The sequence below is a fragment of the Nematolebias whitei genome, chromosome 1, assembly GCF_014905685.2.
Source record: "Nematolebias whitei isolate Nwh7 chromosome 1, NemWhi1, whole genome shotgun sequence".
In the NCBI taxonomy this organism is placed as follows: domain Eukaryota; kingdom Metazoa; phylum Chordata; class Actinopteri; order Cyprinodontiformes; family Rivulidae; genus Nematolebias; species Nematolebias whitei.
Window position 1 is genome coordinate 51,962,540 of NC_056498.1, and position 17,949 is coordinate 51,980,488.

General features: G+C 37.8%; 2 protein-coding genes across 2 annotated transcripts in view; both read left to right on the forward strand.

Moving 5' to 3' along the window:
* The window catches only part of mertka (c-mer proto-oncogene tyrosine kinase a), a 32,941-nt gene extending 28,565 nt beyond the window's left edge, over positions 1 to 4,376 (forward strand). Inside the window, exons 16-19 of the mRNA XM_037678422.1 lie at positions 394 to 503; positions 650 to 809; positions 1,139 to 1,275; positions 3,725 to 4,376. Coding sequence (XP_037534350.1) covers positions 394 to 503; positions 650 to 809; positions 1,139 to 1,275; positions 3,725 to 4,160 — 843 coding nt within the window. The 3' untranslated portion in view covers positions 4,161 to 4,376. The remainder of the gene's footprint in view (positions 1 to 393; positions 504 to 649; positions 810 to 1,138; positions 1,276 to 3,724) is intronic.
* A 1,426-nt stretch (positions 4,377 to 5,802) lies between these two features.
* Positions 5,803 to 16,304, forward strand: tmem87b (transmembrane protein 87B). Its single transcript, XM_037678584.1, has 19 exons — positions 5,803 to 5,956; positions 7,327 to 7,387; positions 7,483 to 7,574; positions 7,657 to 7,791; positions 7,872 to 7,925; positions 8,127 to 8,289; positions 9,648 to 9,709; positions 10,073 to 10,256; positions 10,325 to 10,424; positions 11,012 to 11,105; positions 12,144 to 12,215; positions 12,498 to 12,606; positions 13,953 to 14,011; positions 14,097 to 14,200; positions 14,277 to 14,350; positions 14,427 to 14,497; positions 14,649 to 14,701; positions 14,790 to 14,820; positions 16,188 to 16,304. The coding sequence occupies exons 1-19, from the start codon at positions 5,807 to 5,809 to the stop codon at positions 16,227 to 16,229; spliced, it is 1,710 nt and encodes a 569-aa protein (XP_037534512.1). The 5' UTR covers positions 5,803 to 5,806; the 3' UTR covers positions 16,230 to 16,304.
* Positions 16,305 to 17,949: the final 1,645 nt, after the last annotated feature.

Genomic DNA, 17,949 nt, shown 5'->3' on the forward strand with positions numbered 1-17,949 from the left:
CTAATAGTTGCAAAACTTTGGCTAATGTTAAAAGTGTAAGAACAGTAGCTAAAAGCTAAAAGTAGCAGGACAGTGGCTAAATAATAAAAGTGGCCAAAGCTAAAACTGGATAAAAAGAAGCTAAATCCAAAAGTAGCACTGAAAAGTAAAAATAAAAAAATCACTTTGTATTTTTTCATGGGGCAAATATTGTGAATAAAGCATAAAAGTTACAAAAAGCACAAAAGGCACAGTGCAGTATTCCTGATCTAGCTGGAGGTTTTGCTGTATGAAAAAGTCAAATAGCACAAAATATGCGATATTTAAAATAAAATAAATTAAATTAATTAAAACATGTGTGAATGCTGACTCAACGTTCAGGCAACACGACTAAATGTTTCTGTTCTGACACAGTTCCTGCCCACTCAGACCCTCCTGAAGTTCATGGTTGACATCGCGTTGGGGATGGAGTATCTCAGCGGTCGTAACTTTCTGCACCGTGACCTGGCAGCTCGCAACTGCATGTAGGTTTCAAAGTTTTCTGCCTGACTCTGCAGCTGCAGGCGAAATTTAAATGCAGAATATCGTTTCCTCACAGATGTAGCACCCACAACATGACGCAGATAACCATAATGTTTGTCATCAAGTTCTGACGTCATTTGTTTTCCAGGCTGCGCGATGACATGACGGTGTGTGTCGCAGACTTTGGCTTATCTAAGAAGATCTACAGTGGAGATTATTACAGGCAGGGCAGAATCGCCAAAATGCCAGTAAAATGGATCGCAGTGGAGAGTCTGGCAGATCGTGTTTTTACAGTAAAGAGTGATGTCGTGAGTACAAACTGCATCAAGGAGGCACTGAAAGAATACAAATCTACGGTTAAACCAGACTGTTTCATATTTTACTTGGAATTAACACATTAAATGCACAGTTTGCCATACTGTTTAGAATATTAGCAGAAGGCTTCAAGAACAAATTATAATCATTATTTTATTTATCAAAAAAGAAAAAGTTTTGTACCCAATAACACGAAGCCACAAGACTGCCAACAAAAAAGCTCATTTGGATTTATATTAAATGTGTTTAGTTGTTGATCATTCAGCACTGTCCGGTATATATTTTTTAAATATATCTGAAATAAATTATGTGCGTCATGCAGTGGGCGTTTGGTGTCACCATGTGGGAAATCGCCACACGAGGCATGACGCCGTACCCCGGCGTCCAGAACCACGAGATTTATGACCATCTTGTTGAAGGTCACAGACTGAAGCAGCCGCCGGACTGTTTGGATGAACTGTGAGTTTTCCCTTTTTCGTTGTTGTTTTTTTTATTATTTCAGAATCTTTTCATTTTGGTTTAAACCTCATCAAAGTCATGATGTGCAGTACAGTAGTCCAAGTATATCGCGGGGGATCCGTACCTTGAAGCCCTGTGAAAAGTGAAAACCGCAAAGTAGGAATGGTAGTACAAGTAGTAAATACTAGTTTACTATATATATATATATATATATTTTTTTTTTTTTTTTTTTTTTTTTTTGTGGTTCGTTTTTCGCAGACTTGCTACTTCGTGGCTTTTCAAAGTAAGATTGGACATGACACACAGTTGGCTGATTGATGGATGAGCCGCACGATCGCATGGAATTATTGTTTAAAATAAATTATTTTAAATTGTTTAGCACCTGCTGCACCTCTGTGTTGCCCACAGCTGAAGGAGAAACTTCCTCCTGCATGTGTCAGGATCTCCGCTCTGCCACGGAGAAGTAGGCGTGGCCAAGAGCAGCCATTCTGTGCTCTTTTAGATCATTTAGAGTAGAAATAAACGACTACTTACTTCTTGTACTACTATTCCTACGGATCCCCCATGATAAACGATGGACTACTGTATTTTAAACAACATTTCTAAACTCTAAACGCTCTAAAAGAGCACAGCATGTCATGATCTCTTCTCTCTGCCACCTGCCAGCGCTCTTGGCCACGCCCACTTCTCCGCTGCGGAGCAGTTTCTCCAGCAGCTGTGGGCTGCACACAGGTGCAGCAGGTGCTAAATAATCTAAAATAATTTATTTAAAATAAAAATTCCATGCCAATCATGCGGCTCATCCCTCTATCAGCCAGTTGTGTGTCATGTCCAATCTTTCTTTGAAAAACCGTGACGCAGCGAGTCCGAAAAACGAACCGTGACGTAGCGAGGGATTACTGTACATGAAAATCTAGCAACATACATGTTTCCAAGGGAACAAAATGAAACAACATATATCAGTCATGTTGTGATTCTGGGATTTTATGTTTGGTTTTGTAAATTTTACGTTATTTTTGTGGCTTTTGTTTGTTTTTTTTGGTTAGATTTCCTTGTCAATTTTTAATTTTTGATTTTTTTTGTGTTTAGTTCATTTTCCTGTGTCCCTATGGGATCATTCATTCTTTCATTGCCTCAGTCCTGCCCCTCAGTCCACACCTGCTCCCTATATTCGTTAGTCTCAGCTGCCTCCACTTACTTCAACACCCTCAGTCTCATTATTGTCTTGGTTTGCTCCTTTCCCATCAATCATTTCATCCATCTTCCTGCCGGTTCCTTTGTGATCCTCCAGACTTTACACCTTGATGTTTTTTATTGTTGTTGGTTTAGTTTTGCTCCCCCATCAGCCTTTTGTTTTTATTCATTAAGCTCTTTCATTTCATTGAGTCCTCGCCTGAGTCCTGTTCAGTAAAACAAGCCCTTTAAAAAGTAAATACTGCACTTTAAACTGGGTTAAATCAGTAGTGTTGGTCAATTTTAACAAAATCAACCACAACTTAATTCATTCACAAAATTATAACTTGGAAAATGATTATTTGAAGTTTTTGGAAACGTATCTAGAACTTCATGGTGAGCTATAAATAACTCTGCGTACATGAATAATTTAACTATCTATGTTGGTATGTCTATGTACATAGGTCTATGTAGGTTAAAATAATTTAACCACACCAAATTTTAGTTCGGTTAAAGCCAATTTAAAGTCATTTTAGTGTTAGGTTTGATTAACTGTGGTGGCCATCTTGAATCAGGTTGACTTGAAAAGTAAATCAGTTGCTGCTCATCCTGTGATATTAGAGAGTTTCATTAATTCCAGGGGTTCGAGATATTTTGCTGACAGACAGAAAACCAATACAAACAGACAAAGGGAATTACACTCACTTTTTATGGCAGTGGGTGATAAAAAATAATTCTGCATAAAATGCAGTTTTAAAAATGCAAATGCTAATTAAAAAAATATGTGAAATTATGGTTTTACTTATAAGAGAGAAAATTATTAGTTTCACTATTAATACTGTAAATGATATAAAAGTAGAAAAAGTTTTTAAAAAGCCACAGACCCCAAATATTGAAAGTGCATTTAGCATATTTGCCTAAAACCAGTTTTTAATTTTCTTTTTATTTTTTTGACAGAATTGTGAACCTTCCCTAAAATATTCTCCTGCATGTATCAGAAATTAATTTACATTTCATCATTTCATGCCAACGAGTCTGTCCTGCTTTCAACTCTTGCAGCCTCTTAAATGCAAGTTTTATCACTACTATATTTGCGTTTTTGTGTCTCTTTATTTTAAATTTTATAGTTCTCAAAAGTTTTATTTCTTGACTGGTTTGTACTTAACCTGCTTCAAAGAATAAAACCAAATACAGATTTTGTAGCTATTTCCATCTCTTTTTGCGTTAGCTTTATATCAAAACAGAAAATTAATAATTTTTAACATTTTCTGTTCAGGTATGAGATTATGTACAGCTGCTGGAGAGCCGACCCAGTGGACCGACCTTCGTTTCCTGAGCTGCGGGAAAGGTTGGAAAAGCTCACAGAAAAGCTTCCAGAGTCTTCCAGCAGAGAGGACATCATTTACATCAACACCAGCTTTCCCGAGGAGGACGCTGCGGCGCAGCTCGTGTTCGGCTCCTCGCCGTCCTGCAGCCGCCAGGCAGCAGAAAACACCGTCGTCACCGCGGACGTTCACGGGCGCCAGGAGGACGAGGACAACGGGGACAGCGACCGTTATGTGGTGGTGGTCTCCTCGAGTAACTCGCAGAGATCTCCTGCTGTGGACACTCCTCTTCTGTCGGGAGAAACTTTAAATCAGACACATGAAGACATGAGGACTGGTGAAACGGCCATGGATCACAGTTCATGTGACACTTTGTTTCTTTTATAACGCTTCGCTCACGACGGATCAAAACTCTCAGCACGGTTCACTAACTGGTTTGTCTGGTTGCACTTTAAACACCTCAATCGCCCACTTTCCAATTATTAATGTTGTTTGTCCTCCGTGTGGCCAGCTTACGTTTCAGGGTCAGGAATATTTTGAGACAACACCAGACATGTTAAAGCACACGTTCCATAAGCTACAGACGCTCTGAAATGTGAAAACCTCGACAGTATTCTGCGTTTTTGTGTTAATAAAAAAATGTAAAGACTGATAAGTTGATCTTGTGTTGTAAAAATAAATATTATTTGCATAGAAAATATTATGAGACTAACTTTTAATGATAAAAAAGGTGCAAAAAAGATCAAATTAATTATGTTGAATTAAGAAAACACAAGAAAGTGTTTTAAGTATTTTAATAAAAAGTGCTCAGTGATGGTCACTCATTGCAGTGGTTCCCAACCCTGGTCCTTGAGGAACACCATCCTGCATGTTTTAGTTGTTTCCCTGCTCCAACACACCTGATTCAATGTTTTAATTAATCCTCATTCTCTGCAGAAGCCTGTACTGTAAATCACCTATTTGTTAAAGTCAGAGGTTTCAGAGCCGAGAAACAACTAAAACATTCAGGATGGTGTTCCTCAAGGACCAGGGTTGGGAACCCCTGACTTAATGTATGTATTGTAAATGAATCTCAGCTACAATCACATTCAATTTTATTATTATTAGTTATTTTGTCCGTTTTCTATAGGTCAAATGGTTGTAGGCACATCTTGAGTAGGGTCGGCACAAAAAATAAATCAGCTGTGCATGTACATTCTGCGATTACCGCTGAAAATTTTTATATTTTGCTAACAGAGATGATTGCAAATATGTAAATGGCAAAACTTCTAACAAAGCTCAAAGTAACAAGTTGAAGATAAGACTCTGATATTACCACACCATATTTTAGGTCAGTATCTGTAAAAGTGACCAGCCTTTTACTGAATATATATATATATGTGTGTGTATGTACTGTATATTCTGTAAGTATACAGTACATACAGAAATGACTAATAATAAAATGGAACAGTAGTGACATTTAAATACAACTGCTTGGTTTGGGAGTCTCTTTACACGTCTTGAACAGTTTAGATACACAGTACAATACATTTGTTTGAACTGCTTAATTTCCAAAGACAAAATGTATATATATTTTGAGTGTAGTTATCGAAATACGTACAGTATTTTCTCCACACATTTATTTACTTTACATGTTAGAGGTCGTAAGTCAGAGTGACTTTTTCATCCAGAAGTGTTATTTTTACATTGATTACACAATGTCTTGGAAGAGAAATTTAAACAATGATAATGATGATAAAGAAACATATTAAAAAAACATTTTTAATTTGTCTACAGAACACAAAACATTCACAAATCTTCAATGCTGCAACACCCCAGAGATTGTTATTACTAAGAGAGCTTCAACTTAAAAAAACAAAACAGATTAATCAATTTTCTGGAGAAAAAAAAAATGATCGAGGTATATTTGTAAATGTATATTTCCATAAGTTCTGACTTGTTTCTTTTTGCTGCAACACCCGACGCAGTGTTTGATGTATGTTGCGTTCACGGCGCCTCCTGGCGGGAGGGAATTATCAAAGTCATGAGCAAACATGGCAGCTGCTGTCAGGATGCGGACGTGGAGCAGTCCGTCTAAAGGGGATTTGTATCCGTGGGTGGTCGTTCTTGTAGCTTTACTCTGTAGCGTAAATGAAGCTGGAGCAGCTCCGGAGACAGGGTTGTGGAAAATCAACGTTGATAATGTGAGTGTCGCGTGGAAACTCTAAAAACTGCGGGGCACCTCAAGCTAACGTTAGCCACACTAGCCGTGTTAGGTTCACTTGCTTGGAGCTGGTTTGCTAATTTGACAACGTTGTCCTTGACTGAGAGTATTTCCTTAGCAACTTACAATAACAAAACGTTATCCTTTATGTTATCTGTTAAAATGCACATGCTAATAGAGAAGAGGATGCTTTAGCTTTACTAATTAGCGCTTCAGGGTTGGCTAACGGCTAGCTAGGTTTAGCCAACTCAGTTGAACTGTGTGTGTGCGTGCGCGTGCGCGTGTGTGTATATATACACATATATAGAGGTTGTAGGTCAGAGTGACTTTTTCACATCTAGAAGTGTTATTTTTACATTGATTTCACAATGTTTTGGAAGAGCAATTTAAACAATGATAATGATGATAAAGAAACATAAAAAAAAAACCAACATTTTTTATTTGTCTACAGAACACAAAACATTCACAAATCTTCAATATATATACACATACATACTATAATTCACTATACTATAATACTATACTATATACTATACTATATCATACTATAATACATGTATATATACACAAACATACACATACAAAATATAATTCCATAATCCAGTGGTTCCCAAATTGGGGTGGGAATTCCAATTTATACGTGATTCATAAAACATCAAATCTCTAGAAATCAACTTGCATTTAAAATCCATTGATTATTTCTTACCCTAGTTGCTACAAAGATTATAAATTAAATTTAAAATAGCTTTGTTGATGTTTAGTCTGTTTGTGAGTTGTCCTTATGCCATTTTTAAATAGTTGGTAGCAATTTTTGTACATTTTAACGGGCAATAGAACAATTTGTAACTATTATTTAGAAGGTTTTAGGGACCACTGACACATGTGTGTCCTGGCCTGTATTTATTGCTGTTTTGCTCAACCTGTGTGCGTACAAACAAACGCCCAAGTTCTCACCTTTGTTTACCAGCAGCTCACTCAGAAAACAGTTTTCCTTCAGCAGTCCTTTTTTTTTTTGCTTCATGAAGACACTTCTTAGAGTTTTGTCCTTGAAGAAATAGAAATCCTCTGATAAATAATGAAAGCACTGAGAAGATTCAGTTTCCTGTACTCTGGTTGTAGTATTACGTGTCTTCAGAAAAGACTCAGGCTGTTGTGGACCAAATGGACAACAAAAGTTTCCAGTTAGAGACCGTCTTTTCCTCATTTAAAGCAGATACTGACCCTAACATTCATTGCTTTTTAAGTGCAAAACAGCGTCAAGAACTTTTTATTATTATTCAGTTTGCTCAAGTATTAATTAGAATCTCATCTCTTCGTGCATCGTCGCTGACGGTTTTAATGGTTTTACAGACCTCAAGACCACTGCTATTGAGGAAAGTCATGTTTGGAGTCACTGATATTGAACTGAAAGGTGAGATGTGAAAAGAATTTGCTTCTGGCTCAATAAATAAAAAAAAACTAAACTGTTTTTAAAGTGTATTATTTAAATGTCTTTTTATATTTCAGTTGTGTCTTTTTATTGCCCCGGGGAGGTGAACTTTACTATTCACTGGTTTTTAAAGTATTACCACTGCTACAATGAATACAATAATATTGAAGTAAGTACACGCTTTATGTCATTATATTTTCTGGTGAGTTGTCGTTCTTCTGTTTCTGATTGTTGCATTTTGACTGTGTCAGGAGCTGTACGACAAGACGCCTCAGAGTCGTGGGCATAGCCTGGATCCAAAACCCAGCAGTCCGGGAGAGTACATCGAACACAAACACGGTTCAATAACGTGCACCAACGATTTGCATTCCTTTCCGATGCTCAGAGTAGGTGGACTTCTTCAACATCGACGGCACATTTCATACGTTGACATTAATTACAGCTCGTCATCTGTTTGTTTTGTCAGAAATCCAAGGCAGCGCCACGTCCAGTCACCCTACTTTCCGAGAAAGAAATGCTCGTGAGAAAACACACTGACGTTATTCACGAGAACAAAAAAATCAAAACAAGAAACTAAAGTTATTTTCAGAAAACTGGGCTGTAAAGTCACAAAATGAGTGCATTGTTTTAAATATTTTCCACTTGATGAGTTTGTTTAGTGTGCTGTTTTCCTCTCATGCTCCTTTTTCTTTCTAAAATGTGCAAACACTGTATTCTTTAGGCAAAACTGGCCGATAAGAGTTGGATTTCTGAAGAGTATGACAATATTAAGAACGGAAGTCAAAAAATAAGAGACAATGTCATCACTACAACATGGAGGGATGGACCTTACCTGCTGGTTGTTAAAGTCGTGTCTTCAAAGAAAGAAAATTGGAATTTAACAGGTGATTTTTTTTTTTCCTCAGTTTTTTTGTACCTTAACTACTTCTGAATACTTTGTGCTTTTTCAGCCATTCATGTATCAAAAGGTTCGTTCAAAAGATGGTTGCAATGGATTATGTTTTATGTAACTTATACTTTTTAAAATATTGACATTTATTTACAAATATTTCCTCTTATAAATACACATGTACAATAGTCCCTCTTTTATCACGGGAGGATCCGTACCCTGAAGCCCCACGATAAGTGAACAACTATGAAGTAGGAATAGTAGTACAAGTAATTAATTTTATTATTTATATATTAAGGCGTTTTAAACCCTTCCCACACTTGCAATATTCTAAACAATGTTTCTAAACGCTCTAAAAGAGCACAGAATGTCATGATTTCAGCTTTCTGCCTCCACTGCCATCTGCCGCTTTTGGCCACGCCCACTTCCCTGCTGCAGAGCGGAGATCAGCTGATCAGCTGCAGGAAGAAGCTTCTGCAGCTTGGGCTGCACACTGGTGCTAAATAATTTTAAAATAATACGTTTTAAATAAAAATTTCATGTCGATCGTGCGGCTCATCCATCAATCTTCCAATTGCGTGTCATATCCAATCTTATTTTGAAAAACCGCGCTAGAGCAAGTCTGCGAAAAACGAACCGCGATGTAGCGAGGGACTACTGTATTAGACCTCTTCTTTTTGTTCTTTTTAAAATCTACTTCAACGTACTTAACCTTATTTTACTTTTTGTTTAGCTTTTAGCTGCCCTTTTGGTACTTTTAGCTTTTAGCTAACATTTTTTTTATTATAGCTTGTAGCCAAGACTTGCATTTTTAGCTTTTAATTAGGCTTTTGCTGCTTCCAGCTATGCTATTTTACTTTAGCTTTGGTCTTTAACTATCGTGTTGCTTTTAACTAGTCTTTGGCACTTTTAGCTTGTGGTTACTGTTGGATCCATTTAGCTTTTTACTTCATTTATGCAGCTTTTAGCTAGCTGTTGGCTGCTCTTAGTTTTTATGTGGTGTTTTACCGCTTTTGGTTTGTAGTTAGCATGTTGCTTCTTTCTTGCTTTTAGTTGCTGCTCAGCTTCTTGTAGCTTTAGCAGCTCCGTTTCAGCTTCTTAAGCACATTTCAGTGAAGCCATTCGGTGCTCACTTTGCATTTTTGCACAAAATGCAATTTCTTTTGTTTGTTTGTTTGTTTGCTGAACGAGTTACTGATCACCTGGCACAGAAGAACTTGCTGTCATTTTCTGTGGTATTTTAATTAGTGTTGTGTTTGAGGAAGTTGTATTTCGCAGCTTTCAAGTACTAAGATGAACTTTTTATGAGTTATGAAACGCTTCGGTTGTTTAATGTAAGTTGTTTGTTTTCAGTTAATGTGGTGATGAAAGGCAACCATGGCTTCATCTCTGCCACCGAGTGGCCCCTCATGATCGTAAGTGGATGCCTCTAGGAAAAATATGTTTTTTGTGGCTTGTGTTGAAAACTTTAATTTGTGTATGATGTCATGTTCTATATGTAGTGACTTTTAAGTGAATTATTTACTGGTCCTTGTGGAGCGTAGGACTTTTTATAGTAGTTTTCCTCCCGATACATTTCATGTTAAACCAGTTTGAACATTTATTGAAAATATAATCTGTATGTTTTGCAGTGTTTAACCTGATTTAACCTCAAAATAAAAAACAAAAGATGGATGGATAATTTTAGATGAGCAGCTTTTCAGGAAGTTGCTCTCCAGTTAATGAAGAGCTTCCACGCGTGCTGGGTTCACAGGCTAATTGTTGCGGTCTGTTTGCAGTTCTACATGGTGATGTGTGTAGTGTACATCCTGTACGCTCTGCTGTGGTTTATGTGGGCGGCCTGCTACTGGAAAGATCTGCTGAGGATCCAGTTCTGGATCGCAGGGGTCATTTTCCTGGGGATGGTGGAGAAGGCGGTCTTCTGCGCGGAATATGAAAACACCAACACAGTTGGTTCTGCTTGTAAGTATCTTGTATAATGTTTGTGCATTCGGGAGCCATTTTTAAATGTATTTTATTTGTTTTTGTAGCTCAGGGCTTGTTAATCTTTGCTGAGTTGGTCTCCGCTCTCAAAAGAACTTTGGCCCGGTTACTCGTCATCATTGTCAGCCTGGGATATGGCATTATAAAGTACGTTCACTCATGTCCTTACGCACCAGTTCATGTTGATCAAAATAAATAAACATTTTATTAGAAACAGAAGAAACTGTATTTTATGCAAAATGCAGTGCGTGTGCCGAATTATTTTGCAGATAATTGTTGAATGAATGAATGAACTGAATTGTTAAGGTTAAGACGAGCAAAAAAGTAGCTAAAAGCTGAAATAGAAATCCCATATAATGCTCAAATTAGCTAAATTAATGCTATAAGCTAAATGTTGCAAAACCATAGCTAAGAGCTAAAATTAGCGAGACTAAAGCAAAAAATTAGCATAAATAGCCAAATATGTAAAAAATTGTTTTAAAGGCCTTCAGTGTATTTTAATGGAGACACGTTTTGGATAAGTAAATCTAAATAATTTAAAAAAAGCAACAGTTACTAAAAGTTATAACACTATTTCAGTTTGAGCCAAACTTCTCTGGATGTGAATATTTAAAATGGCACGAAGTATGCGGAAGTATTTTGATGGACAAATACATTCAGAGGAAACTGCAAACAGGAAACAAGAGTGTTAAAGCTGAGTCAGCATGCACACAATGATGCTTTCTTGTTTTTAGGCCACGACTTGGAACTGTGATGCACAGAGTTGTGGGGCTCGGCTTCCTTTACTTTGCCTTTGCCAGCATTGAAGGCATCCTGAGGATCACAGGGGTGAGTTATACTCTTTTTGTTTTTCTAACTCAGATTAGTCTTTATTAACGTCAATATGGTCTGAAGCTGAAGGCAACGTTTTGCTTATTTAATCCAAGAAAATAAAACCTTGCATTCATAAAATAATATAAAGCAGAAAGATAAACATTCCTCAGCTTAAAGAAATTCTCATCAGCTGGTGTTGTTTCCTTTGTTTCACTATTAAGGTTGTTTTCCCACTGCTTGATTGAAACTTAAGTCATATTCAGCACTAAGAACGTTCTTTAGGCTTTTGTTGGTTTGTCTTCAAGCACTTCACTTGATAACACAGTTTGTGTATTTATTTATTTATTTTCATTAAAACAATGGATTACAAACCCAAGGGTCGAGACAATGGCCCGGCTCTCATTACAGCAATTGTTCTGGCTGTGTTTGAATCCTGCGCCATCTGGTTCATATCCTTCCAGCGTATTAATCAATGAGGAGTTATTTTACTAACGAAACATGAAGTATCTGTTTGCTGAGTCGCATAATTTATGAATGTAGTAGTCCCTCGTTTATCGCGGCGGATCCGTACCCTGAAGCCCCTCGATAAGTGAAAAACCGCTAATTAGGAATAGTAGTAACACTCTTGCAATATTCTAAACGATGTTTCTAAACGCCTCGGCTGCTCTCGGCCACGCCCACTTCTCCGCTCTGCACGGAGATCAGCTGATCAGCTGCAGGAGGAAGCTTATCCTGCAGTATGGGCTGCACAAAAGGTGCAGCAGGTGCTGAATAATTAAAAATAATTTCTTTTAAATAAAAATTCCATGCAGATCGTGCGGCTCATCCATCAATCAGCCAATTGTGTGTCATGTCCAGTCTTACTTTGAAAAACCGCGATAAACGAGGGGCTACTGTATTCTTGTCTTTGGGATTTTATGATTTGATTTTTGTGCACTTATTTGGTGGTGTATTTTATTTAATATATGGTCTTCCCTACCTGAGATCTGTTGTTTCGCCTCATCTTTCTCCTTTTCTTTGTGTTTTTTGTTCCTGCGCTCTGTTCCCCTCCAGACAAAAGACTCTGACTTGGCCCTGCTGGCCAACATTCCCCTGGCTCTGCTTGATTCTTCTCTATGCTGGTGGATATCCTTTTGTGCACGTGCAACCTTTCCTTGTGTGGTTCCCATTTGCTTCTCGCATTCTATAATGAGCACAGGGTTCAGTGTATCAGAGAAGACATCCTTCATCCCAGGAGGCATAATTGGTCATTTTGTTGTGAAAATGATACCAGCTTGTTTTTGTGTCTGATCGATGATTTAACTGCTTTTAAAGTCGTTTCCTTGCTTCTTTTCTTACGCGCACCATCATGGGGAGTCTTGTTTGTTTCTAGGTGATGCATGTTTGTTTTCCTTGACTGCCATGAACATCTTTGTCAGCTTGGCACAAACCATCAAAACCCTGAAGCTGAGGAGAAACCCCGTGAAGCTTTCTCTCTACAGGCACTTCACAAACACGTTAATATTCGCTGTCATCGGTAGGTCCTAGAATTCCAGTTGCTTTTGTAAGTCTGCATTTTAATAGAGCAAACCACTCGGCCACAAGGTTATGATCAAGTTTCTAATAATTAGGATGGCAAAAGGGCAAAAACTTTGTGTAAAATGTAAGTAGAAACAAATTGCAAATCTCATAAACACATTTTATTCACAATGAAACCTTGTAATATCAAATGTTTAAACTAACGCATGAACACATCAACATGAAACGGATCAGCAGCGACATGAAACAGATAAGCAGCGACATGAAACAGATAAGCAGCGACATGAAACGGATCAGCAGCAACATGAAACAGATCAGCAGCGACATGAAACAGATCAGCAGCAACATGATGTGATTCTTCACAGATAGGAAGTGTGAAGCTGCAACGATTCAGCAGCAACTTCTGCAACCAACTTACTATAACCCATAACAGGTTTTTATTTAAGCAAGACGCTTTTATATAAATTTTAATTGTAAAGTTTTTCTAAGGATTAGTTAATAACATATTAACAGTAAAACAAGGTTAATTTGTTTGATAAAAATAGCAACAAATAAAAGAAAAACTGTAGACTCATGTTTGGGCTGCTGTTTAATATACTGTATTGTTTCACATCGTTAGCGTTTAGCGTATGTCTTGGATCTTTTAGCGGATCGTTTAGCGTTAGTGTAGCGTACCGTATTTTCCGGTCTATAAGTCGCATCATGAAGAGTAAAAAAAAAAAAAAACGTATAAGTCGCTGCAGCGTATGCGTCACCGCTGACCCGTTGTGTTTATTTAATGATCAAAACAGCTTCATTTCGCCTGGGCGGCGCAGCGCCATCCATCCGTCGCAGCCGGAGCCGCTCGCTCTCCAGCGTTCCTCCGCCTGCACCACCTAAGTGAAGCGAGCGCGCACAGGAGGACTCGCTGTTGCAGTTTTTAGAAATTTAAAGCGTCAGTCAAAAATCGTGTTATGAATATGGAAAACAAAAAGTATGTAAGTCTCAGGATTGACAAATTATGTAAAAAACAACAACTTATACGCCGGAAAATACAATATATCTTAGATCCTTATATACTGTTTATGTTTTGGGTGTAACTGGGACCTTGACTACACAATTTCATTCCACCTCATGTACCACATGTGATGCAAATGACAATAAAGAACCTTGAACCTTGTATATCTGCACTGATTTCTAAAGATCTGCATCAGCCTAAAAATGAACAGTTCAACCACGAGGTCAGAGGTCGAGTGATGAGCATGTTTCCTCACTTCATTTATCTGGTCATAATGTTATGGCATGTGCATTCTATATGGGAATATTTTGAGTGTCAGTTTCACACCATTACTCTATCTCCCCCAGCTTCTATCATTTTTATGGCTTGGTCTGCAAAAAAGTTACATTTAGCTGATTGCCAGTCTGTAAGTATGTTATTTGCACATTTCTAACTTTTATAGTTTTACAGAAGATAATTATTTTAGATAACGGGTCTTTGTTTGTTCGAAGGACTGGGTTGAACTTTGGGTAGACGATGCGTTCTGGAGGTTCTTGTTCTCCGTCGTTCTTCTCGTCATAATGTTTTTATGGCGACCGTCTGCCAACAACCAAAGGTGAGCAACAAAAGCCGACTGCCCACCCGTAACCCCGCCAGTCGCTGAATTCAACATTTGATTTCTGCTTGCACAGGTACGCGTTCACGCCTCTCATGGACGACTCCGACGATGAGGAGATCGAGGAGTTCACTGCCTCTACAAACCTCGGTACAGTCACGCTCCGACAGTCGCCTGAAACACTTGGCTGCTCGTTTGTAAGTGTTTATTTTTCTTCATGTTTCAGCTGACGGTATAAAGTTAAGAGCAGCTAAAAGTGACACAAATGGCACAGCGAAACCTCCAGAAACAAATCCCGTAAGTTACTACTACTTTCTTCTAGTTGAATTACTCTTTCTATAAGCAAGTAGAAGCAACGAAGTTTGGAAAATATTTTTCCCCCCAAATGTCTCATTTCAGCAGGTGGCAGTATTTACTCTGACTTTTATTTTTTAACTTTTTATTCCAGGATGAAGACTTAAAATGGGTGGAGGACAACATTCCTAGTTCTCTCACGGATGTGTAAGCATCCTTTAAAGTTTATTGAATCTTAATTTTTTTTTTATTGTAAAGTGTGAAAACGTAACGGCCTCTGTTTTTATCACCACAGAGCTCTCCCAGTTCTGCTCGACTCAGACGAGGTATGAACATTATATTAAAAAAAAAAAAAAAAAGATTTTTATCACAAACAAAACACATCAGAAGACATGCAAAAACCAAATTTTACTTAAATAGATTTCATGTGATATTATTAGGAATACATTTTGGCGGGATTAGGGTTGGACCCCATTTTGAATTTGTAAAGCAAAGCGAACTTTTATCACTCACTCTAGATCAGGGCTTTTCAACTGGTGGTCCAGGGGCCAAATCAGGCCCAGGGGTGAGCTCAGTTCGGCCCACCAATGGGCTCATTTTTAAATAAAGCTACCGGTAGATTTGAAACCGTAAAGCAAACTTACCTAATGACAATAACTGCTGGATATCGGGCCCCTGAGCTCTTGGCTTTCAGTAACTGGCCCCCTGAACAGTTTAGTTGAATATCCCTGCTCTAGATGTTAAATCTGTTTTTAAGGTGTTCTCGTTTGGGGATTTAATTGTCCTGTAACTGCAGTCATTTGTAGATTTGTTTACATTCTTAATGTAAATAGGTGATTGTGAAACACCAACTAAACGTCTCAATGTTTATACAGATAAACGTAGCTTTTCTCTTCTTTTACACAGGAACTATAATTTCCATGAAATGGATTAATTTTTCTCATTTATCGAAAGCAAACGTCTTTTGTTAAACCTACGTTTACCTACATAAGTAAACGTTTGATTCAATAACTATTTTAGAGAGCTCGTCACAACAAGAAGTAGCCTGACCATCAGCTCTCCTTTTGTGAACGGAGCATGCTCTCAAGCATCCTAGCCCCGTGCTGAAAACTGCCAGAAGTAACGTAGCACTAAGCTAGCAGCGCGTAATAAAGACGCGTTAGCTAAAACGCTACAGACATAACTCTCCGCTGCTTACACTTTCTAACCCCCCCCCACTCTGGTGAACAACTGCCAGCACTAACGTGCACTAAGCTAGTGCGCAAAACAGAGGTGTCTCCCCCTCCTCCCCCCGTGAGCACCCTAAGGCAGACGACGTTGGGGGAAACACTGCATGTGATGTGGAGCTGTAGGTAACCAGGAAAACCCGGAGTGGATTGTTAGTGGTACGAGTGTTCTCCTATTAATCAAGTGGAATGGATTCATTCATGAAGAAATAGAAACAGAGCTGGGTGAATTAATGTTTCATGGTAAATGTGGGGGTTTCTGAATTCATATTTTTTAAATGTGGGGGGGGCACGTCCCCTATAATTTCAGCTGATGAGTTTAATTTAAAAATAAATTAATTTTAGGGTATTGGATTGACTCGAGAGGGTGAGGCTCAGTCCTCTTTAGTTTAAATAATTACAGACAGCTCTGGTGGGGGTGGGGGGTATTTAAAATAACGTTTAACCTAAATTGTAATATTTTTCAGGAAATTATGACGACGAAGTACGAGATGTCAAAGCTGGAGTGAGGCGAAGCACTTGCAGCAGATTGTGGAAGAACACGGCAGCAACGGACGGTTGCAAAGTGCCAGCTGTTTTTTTTTTCATTTAGTTTTTCAGAGCACGTCTTGAGCGGCTGCCGCTTCACAGGACGGTGCAGACGGCAGTTTTCTGGGACCTCATCCGAATTTGACTTTTTTTTTAATTTTTTTTTTATATCAGACAAAAAAAACAAACACTGGTTCACTGTTTCAGATGTTGAACCAGTTTTGATCTTTCCAAAGAGACTGTTTTTTTTAAAAAAATGTTTATTTATTTTCGTTTACGTGAATTTATTTTATTGGCGGTCTAACAGGAAGCCACATGCAGAAACATCACATCTAATATGTCAAATATGATGAAGAAAATATTTTTAAAAATCCTATTTCTTTAGTTCATAACTTATTTGTGCAGTCGGCCTTCAAATACAACGGTTGCCGTTTTGTTTTTCTCCAGCCATCCATCATTATGTACATATATATATATATATAAATTGTATATAAATACAAAATGGAGATGTTTGCAATATTTAATAACGGTAACCATTTTTCTGGATTTACTGTTCGAGAAAACGGCGTGTGTGTGTAAAACTTCGCACAGTATTTTATTCCCTGATAGACCTTTTTGCACTATGAAGATGAACGCTGTGCCTACGTCTTACTTTGCGTGAAGTCTAATTTCTTTATACCGTTCGAGGACAGCATGAATGAAGGTACCGTTTGCCTCGTCAGAATGACCGAGCATCTTGAACTTTAGTCGATGTATGCAAGAATAGAGCAGTAACAAATATACAAACTGGACTGAAGCAGGGTTATTTAGGTGTGTAGATTTAGTGTCATGTTTTGAATCTGCTGTACGGGTGTTGGGTGGGCGTGTGGACCCTTCTAAACAAAGAGCCACATGCTGTAAGTGTATTAATTCAGAGTGAATTCATTATTTATTTGCATTATAAGTGTACTGTACTTTATGTGTATTAAGTTAATGGTTGTTTACTGTGTTTCTGCGTACTTCCATTTACCTATGACGGGTTGAAGTCTAACTGCAGTTTTGTTTTGCAGTGTTTGTGTTCTTTTTGGATCGATTTTATTAATTCACAGACACCTTAACGTTCTTGTCTTAATCATTTTTAAGTATTTTTAAATGTCTTTGTCAGCGTTGGTCTCTTGAGTTGTCTGAATGTGTTGTTTTGGGTAAACGTGATAGCACTTGCTTTTTTTTTTTTTTTTTTGTCCTGGTGATGTCAGAACAGATGATTTGAGTTAGCTGGTCACCTGAATGGGTTTATTATGTTCCTGTTGCTCTTGTTTTTTTGTGTGTTTGTCGGAAACCTGGAAATGTTTGCTTCTGACGGCAGGCGGTTGGTCGTTATCGTTACACAAAACTTTACAGCTGACCATTTTTACGGATGGATTTAGGCTCTTTCCTGTTATTTCATCATTCCACAAGTGGGAGGTGTTTTGAATAAAGAGACATTTTTCTTTTCTTCAAAAATCTTATGAAGAACTGGATTTGGATGTTTTTATTACAGGGGCATTCTTCTTTTTCACAACATGTATACTAAATAAATATTTAATTTAGACGTGTTTCCTCATTTCATTTAAGATAATTACAGTTAGTTTTCAAGGTTTTATGCCTCAATAGGTTTGTAACTAAGGAGATATATATATATATATATACATATATATATATATATACACACACACACACTTT